General features: G+C 31.9%; 3 protein-coding genes across 4 annotated transcripts; 1 reads left to right on the top strand and 2 right to left on the bottom strand.

Moving 5' to 3' along the window:
- Positions 1-1192: 1192 nt before the first annotated feature.
- Positions 1193-6333, bottom strand: LOC124541015 (pre-mRNA 3'-end-processing factor FIP1). Of its 2 annotated transcripts, XM_047118792.1 has the most exons (10): positions 6158-6333; positions 5827-6060; positions 5278-5458; positions 3335-3478; positions 2964-3034; positions 2556-2691; positions 2405-2422; positions 2035-2333; positions 1653-1714; positions 1193-1463 (listed from the first exon to the last, which is right to left on the bottom strand). In XM_047118792.1, the coding sequence occupies exons 1-10, from the start codon at positions 6299-6301 to the stop codon at positions 1268-1270; spliced, it is 1485 nt and encodes a 494-aa protein (XP_046974748.1). In that variant the 5' UTR covers positions 6302-6333; the 3' UTR covers positions 1193-1267. The 2 variants fall into 2 exon arrangements, with proteins under 2 accessions (XP_046974748.1, XP_046974755.1); XM_047118799.1 differs by lacking the exon at positions 2405-2422 and having other exon boundaries at positions 6158-6332.
- A 1695-nt stretch (positions 6334-8028) lies between these two features.
- Positions 8029-9591, bottom strand: LOC124538241. Its single transcript, XM_047115231.1, has 4 exons — positions 9273-9591; positions 8785-8874; positions 8414-8521; positions 8029-8261 (listed from the first exon to the last, which is right to left on the bottom strand). Exons 1-4 carry the CDS (start codon positions 9498-9500, stop codon positions 8121-8123), a joined length of 567 nt encoding a protein of 188 aa, XP_046971187.1. The 5' UTR covers positions 9501-9591; the 3' UTR covers positions 8029-8120.
- Positions 9592-10858: 1267 nt separating this feature from the next.
- LOC124537771 (protein archease-like) lies at positions 10859-12568 on the top strand. Its single transcript, XM_047114662.1, has 3 exons — positions 10859-11089; positions 11890-11914; positions 12156-12568. The coding sequence occupies exons 1-3, from the start codon at positions 11029-11031 to the stop codon at positions 12544-12546; spliced, it is 477 nt and encodes a 158-aa protein (XP_046970618.1). The 5' UTR covers positions 10859-11028; the 3' UTR covers positions 12547-12568.
- Positions 12569-13046: the final 478 nt, after the last annotated feature.

Consider the following 13046-nt stretch of genomic DNA (forward strand, 5'->3'; position numbering starts at 1 on the left):
AATAATTTTTGTATAAAATTAGTAAAAAAAGTGTGTACAAAAAGTTTTATATAAAATTAGTAGAAAATTTCATGCTCTCCGACCTAATCCAATCGAAAAATCACGTAGAAGGATTTTATGTAGAGCGGACCGATTTTTGGTGCTAAAATTCCTGGACTATTTAGCTTACAAGAAGCTTGATTATTTTTTAATTATTTGTTTATTAATTATTACTTATTTAATTGTTCTTTATTATTATATATCAAGACATGTGCACCGAATCGATATCCTATGACCTTTGAACATTTCTAGCAACTAATAAGAAAGTGAACGAAACAAGTGAGATAAAAATTGATTTTAGAAATTAATAAGTATGTATTTGAGAAAACAAAAAAAAGAAGGTGGATTTTTATGGACATTTTATGAAGCGAAATTTAAACTCTGTTTTAATTTGTATTGAAAGTTCTATTTTATTTTATTTGATTATACCTTGCTACTTTCAAACTGACCCGCGTCATTTGCAGGGATACAACAGTAGATAACAGGTAACAGTAGATATCATGAACAATTTTTTTATTGAAATAAGAACTAAATCATAACGCGATAAAAAGTATATATCAAATTCGACACCAATATAAATATGATATGTGGGAATTTATTAAAAAGTTTTACAACCACTGATTACATTATGATGTTTACTTACCATAAAAGCGGTTTTTTGACATAATCCAGGATAAAACACTGACAACATTATTCTAAACACCTTAATTATTGCATAACACAAGAAATATTAACTAACAAAGACCGTTTTAACAAAAAAAATAATAATTTTTTTGTTCCTGTGCCAGTGGACACGCTACGCTTGTCCATACAATTTATCTTGCGATGCCGGGGACACGCTTAGCGTGTTCGCGGCATTATGTATGCCGGCATCGCTATAAGCATAGGAAAAATTTAGGTGGCAGTGAACGTGTTAAATTGCTATGGCAGATTTGGAGAAATACGCCATTGTGTTGTATTATAAATTAACAACTAAATATCAAGAACATTTGTAATAAACTGTGTAATCTTAGTAACAGTAACAGTATGAGTAAATAGCATGGTTCATATAAATCTAACCATTTCATCGCTACTCCTACGATTTTTTATTATAATATGTAGATTACTTTGGTATGCTGTATGTTTGTAATACGAAATAAATAAAACAAAAAGCTTTCACTGTTACTTTTATAATGTATTTCCAAGTTAAATTATAACTAGAGCCCATATTGTAATTTTGTAATCCATATCATTTGTCTTCGTCCTTTTCTTTGGGCTCTTTATTTTTAGGCTTGATGCCCCGTTCCCGGTCACGAGACCGGTCCCTGTCCCGCTCGCGCGAACGCTCGTGGTCGCGCTCCCGCGAGCGGTCGCGCTGTCGCGGCGAGCGCGAGCGGGACTTGTGGCGCCGCGACCTCGAGCGCGAACGTTCCCGGCGATACGATCTACAAACATTTGTCCCATTTATTTTTATACTCAATTGTTTTAAGACTGTAAATTTCATAAAAAATAAGTAATTTATTTTTTTATTCTAGTTTTACGCCCAACTTTCTTCAACGTATTTATAATTGATATTTTTATAAATAAAAAATATAATAAACCTATTTAAAATAGTTTCTTTAATGGTAACTTACTTCTCTCGTATTCTATCTGGTTTAATGGAACGTGAACGTTCACGCTCCCGGTCTCTTTCTTCCTGAAAATAATAAAAGTAAAAAAATAGTATAAGCGAAATTTCTAAAAAGGATTTAATTTATGTTCTGTATCAGATAATTAGTTAGTAGCATGTAAAAGTACATTTGACTTGTTATTATATATTTTTGAGATTGATTATTGATTTTTTAAGCGGCCTCATAAAAAAAATTAAAATTGAGTCTGCAAAAGGTAAATACAGGGCCCAATTTAAGGAAAGGCAACCGGGGTAACTGCTTTGGGTCTTCTCATGTGGAGGCCCTAACAAAAACGACTGGCTATCAAAAATAAAACCGTCACATTATAATAATATTTGTATCCCACCTCTTCTCTCCTGTCCCTGTCCCTGCGATCTCTGTCGTCACGTTCTCGGAGTCTGTCTCTGTCTCTTTCCCTGTCTCTGTCACGTTCTCTATCTCTGTCGCGTTCGTGTAAATGAGGTGGCACGTGCGAACGATATGGTGGGGGAAACGGAGCCCCTAAAACGTGAGCAGGGGGCATGTTGTGCGGATTGACCAGTGGGGGAGTCAAACCCATCGGGGGTCCCATCGTCGGAGGCCCCATTGGTCCCGGAGTTAGCTCCTTTATTTCAGTCGGCGCCCACCCACTCTGCTCGGGATGTGCTGCAAGAGTAATGAATATTTTAATGCAAATACTTAGATTATTGATATGTTTAAATAATAATTCCACTTACAATATTTACGTTTTTTTCCTGAAAGAAATACAAAAACAAATGGTTCAAAAACTTGAAAATACTAATAAAGAACGGGAAACATGACAATAGAGTATTCAGGCGAGTGCCATACAATCGTGGCGCATGATTAGCGTGTAGTGGAGGAGCGTACCCCAGGGCTCGTCGTAGGGCGCGTGCGGCGGCGGGTAGTAGTGCTCGGGCGGCGGCGCGCTGAAGTAGTCGGCGGGCGGCGCCGGCGCGTCGCGCGCGTGCACGCGCCCGTACTCGCGCCGCTCGGCCGTCATCACCTGCGCGACAGAGGGGATGTAGGCGCTACTTTTTTCCGTTATTCATTTGTTTCGTACACTCAATATAGATAATTTATTATTAATCATTTGTTCATTGATACTTATCAGATGTCTTGAATTTGTTCTATGAATGAAAATTGAAAGAGTAGGGTAAAGTAAATTTACCGTTCCGCTACTGCATTTCAGAATTTTTATAATTTTTTATGATTAATTTACAATTGCGCGAAGTATTGATAGATATAATATAGATCATATTTTTTTTGTCGATTTACCTGTATTGTATTTTCACGAGCCTGATAATTGTTCTGCATTCCCGGTGGCATTTCGTCGTGTCTTGGTGGTCCTAGTTACAAGAGAAAATAGTTACATAATTAAATTGAATACTATATTAATTTCTACTAAATTATTATTATTATTTAAGAACTATCAATTCAAATGTTCTTAAATTTTTATTTAAGAACATTTGAATTATGATATTGAGAGCATTTTTTGAGAGAATTATGAGAATTTTTGAGTTTTTAGGGTGTCCACGCCGCAGTTACTCTAGGGCCTCCACTTATTTGCGGGTCCATGGTCTCCAGACATTTAATTCCGACACAAAATGCATAAAATAACGTTATCAACATCTCATAATAACAATAACCCGAGGATCTCCGGGTGTCGGGCGGCGGCGCGCGCGGCGGCGGGCCGGCGTGCAGCGCCACGCCCGCTTCGTTGACGCGCATGCGCCGCTGCCGCTCGCAGTATGCACTCCACGTCACCTCATTGAAGCCATAGTTGAAATAATCTAAAAAGTTGAAATATACACATTAGAAGTTACAAACACACATCTCCAAGCATCTTTCATACGCCTCATTTATGTCTAAAATTCATCTCGTGAAGATAAACTTGTGTTTCGATTGAAAATCTGCCACACATGAATCCTACATATAAACCTAGCATGGCGTGAACCTCGGCCCCATAGTGGGTCATATTTGTAGGCTAATTTTACTTTATAAAATAGTATTTTGTTATCTTTTTTAAATTAATAAATTTAACGATGTTTGGTAATATTACAGAATGAACATTATAAAACTATTTGGGTTGGAGGAAGAAGTAGAATAGAGATTTAGAACATGTCAATATTAATTATAGTGTGAATAATTACAGAAATGACTGATTGTGATCATCATATTTCTTGACTTCAGGATATATTACATACAAATACAATTGTATTTAACTAAAATTACTTTGTATTTTTAAATGTTCAAAAAGAGGTACAGGTTGCCATTAAGGTTGTAAATTTACTTAATATAGTTTGTTAAATGATGACCCAAAAATGCTTATAATAGCCTAATTAAATGAAGTATATTTTGATTTTACATTTTCTATTTAAGGTGGCTGGTTGTCAAAAAACATCCTCAACTGATACCATTGTCATTCACAAAAATGCCACAAGTGTTATGTGAGGATTACATTAAAAATCAATATCGATTTAGAAATAAAACGGTAACTATATTGTTTACTTGATTATCATGATGATTAAAGAATAATGTTATCATTTTAATGAGTAAACTCTTGGTAAAGATTTTTTTAGAATCTAAAATTGATGTCTTTTTGTACATACTCATATGCTATTGCATATGAGTATGTACAAAATTGCTATGCCTATTAGTAGCATTGATAGTGTGACTACTTTCTAATTAAGCTGGTTTCTTAGACGCTAGTAAGTTATTAATTAGATACAAATATATTTTTTAACTAACTCGTGAGGTATGACCTATTATTCATATCAGAAATTGTTCCCTACAATGCCTTATGAAGTGCCGCTGTTTGAATTTACGAACAAAAGGTATTTTGATTGATTTAAATAACTTGTTATGTCATCAAAAAATAAAAGAACAATACAAAATATTCGATTGAATAAAATTTATATTTCGTAATACCATTGTGGTTATGAGAAAAAGAGTGCTGTAGTATTACTTCACCTAAAGTACGAAAGAAACTTTTTAAAAGACATCAACGGGCGCCGCGGCTCGTCTTCATTAGGATATTGTCTATTATAACTTAAGCTGTGCTCAAATGAACACATCAAATTTCATAATTTCATCAATAGTATCATATATTCATAATAGTAGTATCATCAAAAGTAACAGCTTTTCATAGCTTGAAGACTGGAACATTTTCCACACCACAAATTTTGAAACAAAGTCTATCACAACAGCTGTTACATCAAAATCAAGGCATTTAATACAAACACTGAGTAAAGTCAGTGCATATGCACTGATTTGTTGCAGGAATATTTTGTCGTCCTCTATGCGAAATTTATTAGGATTCTCTGAAGCTAGGAGAGAATGCAATAGCTAAGGCCACATTTTGTGCAGTTTAATTTTATTGGACAGTAATAATATTCATGTAATTTTAGTAATAATATCCTTCGATCAATCTTTTTTTTTCATCGATGATATAATAATTTTTTGTTACATATTAAAATAATCCATTAGGAAAGGGAATCTAAAAATTATACTGCAAGTTGCCCGAGTGTTTAAACTGTAACTAATTATCATAACAAGAAATATAATTTTAATTAATTCATATAAAATGTACCTGATATATCAGCACCAGGCTTATTCCATGGTTTATCTTCGATTGTATCAATATTAAACTCCAAAGCTGGCACTCCATTGATACTGCCAGGACCGTCTAAATCCTCCAATGTCACCTTGCTGCCTGCAGCTGGTCCAGTCCGAGGTTTTTCACCTCCTGCAGCTACGAGCCCTACACCTCGCTGTAATTTAAAATTATATTATAATAATGACATGAATTCAAATATGCATAAAATGTTTAATTATTTATTAGTATTATTGCAAACCAAAGTTGTAAATAATATATGTCAATACATAGGAGAATCGGATATAAAAAAAAGTTGTTATTTTTATAAATATATTGGTATTTACATTATATAAAGAATATTTAGATTTTGATTTTTATTTCAACCAATATTAAAATGAGACGAAGTGCTAAAAACTTTACTTAAAAAACATTATGTACAATGTGATAATACAATACATGTCATGTAACAAGCAACTGAGTGCATGGTTCAGAGTTCTCGAGAGCAGTAAATAGATTGTTTATTGCATACAATCAAGTCATTACCTTAATATTTAAACTGGCGTACGCCTGTGGCCCCGATTTGATTTCTCCTATTGTAACTTTAACATCATCACTGTCGTCCGAATCCGAGTCTCCATTGTCTTGACTGTCGGCATCTCCATTAGCTTGATCCTGTTCTTCGCGGTCAACTTCACCAAAATGTTCATCGTTGAAGTGAGAATCATCGTTGTTGGCCTCATTCCCTTCAGTCTCTTCGTTATCTTTATCATCACCTTCCTACGCAATAGATATAATTAATAATTGTTTTTGTATTTAAAGCTTTACTGCGAATGTAAAGGTTAGGACTTCTTGAAATAAACTTCTTAAAACTTACCGCGCCTACATCGGAATTGATTTTTGTTACTTCCTTATCTGTACCAGGCGCTTCTGTATCTGTTTGATCATTATTTGAATCTCCATAAAGCCAGTTATCATCATTTTCATCTGCTGGAGCCGTTTCAACAGCAGCGTCTGCCATTTTTGTTTGACAATTGTGTTTTAAGTTTTTGACAAATGCCACACAACCACAAATGTCAGTTGTAATTGTTTTTTTTTTAATAACATTATAATGAATAGTCTAAAGCACACCGTTATACGGTCCAAACATTTTAATTTGCTGATTAACCTACTGACACACTATTTAATGTTCATAGTCTTTCTAAAGTTCTAAAGCAATGTTTTTGATCTAGGTCACTGGTTGAATTCATTACCATCTAAAAATCTTGAGGCAATGAAATAATTAATTAACCTTTCAACAAATCGTCTGGTCTCCGACTGGGAACACCGGTACCACCAAGTATAAGTATAAATTTTTAAGATAATGAAAAGCTATGCCAGTTTCTGAGACACCAAGATATAAATCACTCAAGATTAACCCTTTCACCGCCTGACTTTTTACCGATTGGCGTGCCCCCAGCGCCCGGCTCATTTAACAATAAATAATACCTACAAAAAATAGGGTTGTGGGTACATTTTTCGAAGTCGATGTCGATATTTCGCTATAATAATGATATTGTATTCACGAGCTTGGTTAACCAACAACTACATACATACTTAGCTACTTCAGTATACTCTACTACTACTACTGAATGAAAATTTAAAAAATGATACATTACAATTATTATTATAATTTTTATAAAACTAAGTCGACAAACAAGCGTAGGGCTCACCTGATGGTAAGTGACAACCGTAGCTTGTAACACTAAAAACTAAAAGCACTGCAAACGCATTGCCGAACAAGAGACCCCCCCCCCCGGAGCTCTGGTCATCTTACTCACCGTCGGGCTACTCCATATTTCGAGGAGGATATGTCCTGCTGTAACCCTACCTCAGTTGAAATAACACTAAAAGAATAACAAAAAAAAATGAATACAAATTATAACCTGTTCATCAATATCAAATTCTTCGTCTGACACAAATTCGTCATCGTTATCACCTTATAGAATCCGTATTAATTCTTTAGCAGTCGTCATGGTAATCAAAACAGGAACATAAAACTATTACAAAAACACGCACAACACTAATGGAAAGTTCCATACGGTTCAACTCGGTTGTGACGTCATGTACGGTCGTGTTTATCCGACACAGGCGCTGGCTGTGGACACAGTGTAGGGATGAGAATTTGCATTTATAGTTGTCCATACAGAAATAACTAAATCGCTAATTTCTTAGAAAAACATATATTGACACAGAGTAAAAACAACACGTTTTTAAATAACAATAACTTAATGTGCTTTTTTTATTAAATAACTTGGTATTTAATACAATATTTTTGTTTATAAATATTCCATATCTTAATAATTCTAATATTATGTCCCATCACTACGGTCGGATAAATACGACACAGGCGTTGGAAGTCAATGCATTTTGTCCTAAATAATATTAGTAAATTTACCTTAATGAAATAGTATTTTATTTTGTTTCTTGATTTAGTAAATGTGAATTATAAGACTAAATAAAAGGTTAAATAGATAAACTTTCGAAAAAATTATGTATTTTAGGCTAAAACGTCATAATACCTTTAGTAATTGAATATAAAATAGACAGGGTTTTGTGTCGGATAAATCCGACGCAAGCGGAATGAGCCCGAAATGTTTTGGCGGATAAATCCGACTCCGGCGGTGAAAGGGTTAAATAAAATAAAGTAATTTAATTTTCGGTTAACTGCTTTTGTTTAAATTTCCAATTGTAGAATGAAACACAACACTTAAATAATACATTTAATTTTGAATAGAAAGTTATTGGAATATTTCTAATAAATAAATAAAGAATATTAAGCGAGGAATTATGGACTAAATTTAGTCCAGACCATTTCTTCTTTTAGGGAACATCTTCTCTTCCACTTGCTCTACTTTTTGAGCAACCAAGGCTAATTTTTCTGAAGCAGCTGATGCTGCTGCACCACACGTCTCAGCCAGCTCTTGAATACCGTGAGATACCTTCAGAAAAACATTAAAATTAATTTAGAATGTTATTAAATTGCTACTTTAAGCAATCCTACAAATAATAATTTATTAGTGTAACTATTGTAAAGTGAGGGTGAAGCTGGATTTTATTTTTCTATTGAGGTTAATTATATAAGAACACTCACAGAATCAGCTTCTGCCTTAACTTCCGCAGCTGCCTTGTGCAGTTTGTTTACATCTGCCTGCATTTGTGGAACTTGTTGGATAGATTCTGACTCCAGAACCGGTGCGGCCTAATGAAATGACACAAAGCATTATTAACTAAACTTGGATTCATTGGTATAGCTAGAATACTTAATACATAAGGCTGGAAATAGTTTTAATATCTTAATTTGTACATAAAAAAATATTTACATACTTCTATTATATTAATTGCTATGTAATTTTTATGAAATATATGTAAAAACATACAAGTCTACTTAGCAATAAAATAAGCTTCGTTGGTATATTAGAAAACATCTTAAATAGTTGTATAAAAATATAATTTACTGCATACCTGTTTACAACGATGCATACAATGGCAATGATGTTGGATAACAGGCTCGGCTGCAAGTACTTCATGCATGTGCATGTCATTTTGTTGCATCTGAAATCACAGAAATGACTGCTGTATACACTTGTTTTATATGATATGCCAATTATTTAACATTGTGATCATTTATGGTGTTTTTTATTTTGTATAAAATTATAGTCTATACATTTACAAAAACTATTTTTCTATGATGAAAGATTAAAAAATAATAATAAGGTTAAGTAAGATCACAATCAGGATAACAGACTTAAGAGCCAAGATGTCAGAGATCTGAATATGCAAATACACCAATTGTTTTTTTTTTTTGCAAAATTGCACACAAACTTCATATGGCTTAAATGTAAAGTATTAAATGGTTATTACTTTACAGGCTTTTAAATAAGATTTTATTTACTAAATAATTGTTTATATAAATTAGAACTTAATATAATTTAAGAAATATATTTACTGACGTTCTCAATCAAGTTGGGATCAGTGTAGTTATTTAGTTCACTCGCTATATTTCTGGCCTCAGACAGCTTCTCATGACCAGCTGTGGCATTGTTCATAGCTTGGGCTGCATTTAATAAATTCGTCGTCGCAGAGTCCCCTTGTTGTCCTTCAACAAGGATATTATTATTTATACCCAATTTGGCTTCTAACTGCTCAATTCTACTTTGCAAAACTGCAATAGGATCCATTTTATAATTATAACGATACAAATAGGAATATAAAAAAAATGAGTTGGTGACTTCGATAATTCGAAAGTCTCGTGTCAAAAATTTAAAAAATTGAGAACAAAAAAATCAAATTTAGAACACTTCAGAAAAACTAGGTATTCTTTTTTATTATGACATCACAACCTAACTCTACACTGACAAGTTGGTAGCCAAACATTAACCATTGATAACTGTCAAGTAAATATATCGACTGACAGTTAAAAATATATCAAATAAGCTAATATATGAATAATGTAAGCCGGCCGATTTTTATCGAAGGGATCATGGAACGATAACTGCAAGTAAAAAAATCGGCTATGGTCTCATTTTAAAGCCGTAGATGTGCAGAACATTATAGAGGATTCTTGATTGCAATTTACTGAATAGTTACAATTTAACAAATAATTTTATCGAGAAGTAAAAAGGTATTACTCATAAAAAAACTTTAAATAAACGCAAAGTTTCGTGGGTGGTCAGAGAGAGTTATATGTTATTAAATACATACAAAAATCAGCATGGAAAGAAAAAACATTCACGACATCATTACATTAAATAAAACAACGATCAATTCTTGTTGCAATCTAAGGTTGCTAAAATTATCTAACATATAAATATTAAAAATGCATGACTCTTCAAACGAAATTCTTCACATAGAAAAAGAGAAACATAACAAATTAGTTTTTATAAGTATATAGAATATAAATTATCACAACGTTAATTTGCTGACTAATATGATAGCAATATTTTCCATTAATTTGACCAAAAGATTAACAGTCTTTATTCGATGTATCTCAGCAACAGTATCAATATTGATTTTATATAGACTTTTTAAACTAATATGGTTTGAAACGAATAACGCTAATTCTAAATTTTACGCAGTGTCATGCATAACCAAGACTTTAATTTACCGCTTAAAATATGATTACAGTTATTAACGCGTCTGCTAATTGTAAATTCGTGATTCAATTAGAGATTAGATTTAGATTTGAAATAACGGCAAAGTAAGCAATTCTATCCCTATAAAAATGATAGGCATGCATTTTTATATAAAAACATAATCAATCAGAATTAAGTATTCTGTAGTCAAGTAAACTCAAAAAAAAAATTGTTATAGATTTTTATAGTAGGTTTTTTCACTTCAAAAACACATAAATAGTCGATATTAAACTAAAATAAGAAATCATTAAAGTATGCATGAGTCTATTTAAATTAACGAGTTTGAGAATAAAAAAACCTATGTGTAGTTATATCATTAATATAAAACTTAAAAATATGGATTATTAAGCATAGAGTTCATAGATTAAATTTCTATAGCTTTTATTTGTTGATATCTGTCAAAGTATTCAAGGACATGTCTGTCAGAAGAGTTTGACTTAATTATGCCGTAACATAATCAATCAAGTATTAACAGTTTATAAAATGTGATTTAGCTTATCGCTTTAAGTTTTACATAGTGGTATATTTTTAAAGATATTTCTAATATTATTTAAAATAATAACCTTTTATCAAAATGGATGAGGAACAAGGACTTAATGAGGATGATTTCAACATACCGCCGGTGAAGTATGAATGTAAGGACTTTAAAAACATAACCTTTACTACTGTTTTTTTTTAGTCAAAATACGAGTCGTGGAGCCTTGTCCAAGCCAGTCGGGGTGGTATTCCCAACAACACTATTGTATATTTACGGTTAAACTTCAATATAGCTCATTAATTATTAATTTCTATGTTTCGGACTATGTGCAAAATAATTGCAAATTGAAAAACATAGATCTCATAGTTGATGATTCATTATTGGTGTTAGAAATATAAATGTTTTCTACAGTGTTAATGTTTGCTGATCAATCAATACCAAAATCCTCACATTTCTGTTGTAACAGACTGCAATCTGTAAATACCACAAAGGGGTAATTTAATTCTAATTTAAATTGGGTATCAAAGGTTTTTTGTTTAATTTAGATTGGAAGAAATTTGGTGACCTAAATTTAGGCTTATATTAATAAATGAAGTTAATCTCATCATCTCATCATTAAAATTATTTTTGATAATTCAATATCCAAGTAGGTGAAATTGAGGATGCAAGCTTCTAAAAGTAACTATTAATTGATTAGATATTAATATAATTATTAAAGTCATAAGTATTCATTGAGGAGGAGATGATATGGAGCCTATGAAAGTTTCGGTATAATAATGGTGTGGGTAAGCTTTTAAAACTCTAATATCTAAAGAAATTAGGTATGTTTCTGTAGGATTTTATTGATGGGATAACTCACCGAGTACTATCTAGTATACAATAAAGTATCTGCCTATTATTGAAAACATGTTTTGACCATAAATCCATTTTAACTATATTCCTACTTTTCATTTTCAGATCTTGATCACACAGCTGATGTGCAGTGAGTACAATTAATTCATAAAATTACTTCTTAAAATATTAACCATTAAATAATTACCAACACTAAATAAATAAAAAAAAAAGTTTTTATATTTTATCTTTACTTCTCTAGTTTTATTTTGTATTCCTTAAAATTATGAAACTTAATCTTCTTATATAAAAAAAAAAAATACAACAGTGTTCTCATTTATTAAAAAATTTTATTAAATGTTGCTAACATAGAAAAACCTTTATGATTACAGATTACATGCATGGGGTGATACTCTAAAGGAAGCCTTTGAACAATGTGGAATGGCAATGTTTGCATACATGACAGAAATGGACTATGTTCAAATCAAAGAAGTTCACACCATTGAAGCAAATGCTGATGACCTGATGGGCCTACTATATCATTTCCTCGATGAACTACTATTTCTGTTTTCAGTTGAACCATTTCTTATTTGCAAGAAATTAGTGATAACAGAATTTAATACACAAGAATTTAGGATAGTTTGTAAGTGTTTTGGTGAGGAGTTTCAGATTGGTAAACATCCTCAGGGAACAGAGGTTAAGGCTATTACATATTCGGCGATGCAAATTATAGATGTACCTAAGGATAATAAATATGAAGTTTTTGTAATTATTGACATTTGAATATATTTAATATTTTTTATTAGCTGTTGTTTATTTTTTTCTCTTAATTTTGGAAAGCTTAGAATGTATATAGAAATACTACATTTAACTAGTATACCCAATTACAGTTTTAATTAAAATATGTTTGGAATTTAATGGTTATCTATAGAATAAAACAATCAGTATTTAGAAGATGTCTCTGTTAAGGGTGAAAAAAAATCTTTCGAACATTAATATAATAACTATAATTCAATGCTTTCAAGTGCAATAATGTTTAATTATCATTATTTTAATTTTATCAATATTAATGGTTGGTTAATTAATGCATACAAATAATGTTCTTTCTCTTCTGGGATGTAGGTACTGTAAAGCTACTTAAAGAGACCCCTAAGAAAGAGAATATCTTACCTAAAACATATTATATCACAACAAGTAGTTGCTATTACAAAAAAAGCGTTATAATTCAAACATCATGAAAGCAGTTTAAGCCTTTTAACCAAAAAGATAAATTTGGATTGAGT

The sequence above is a fragment of the Vanessa cardui genome, chromosome 2, assembly GCF_905220365.1.
Source record: "Vanessa cardui chromosome 2, ilVanCard2.1, whole genome shotgun sequence".
In the NCBI taxonomy this organism is placed as follows: Eukaryota; Metazoa; Arthropoda; class Insecta; order Lepidoptera; family Nymphalidae; genus Vanessa; species Vanessa cardui.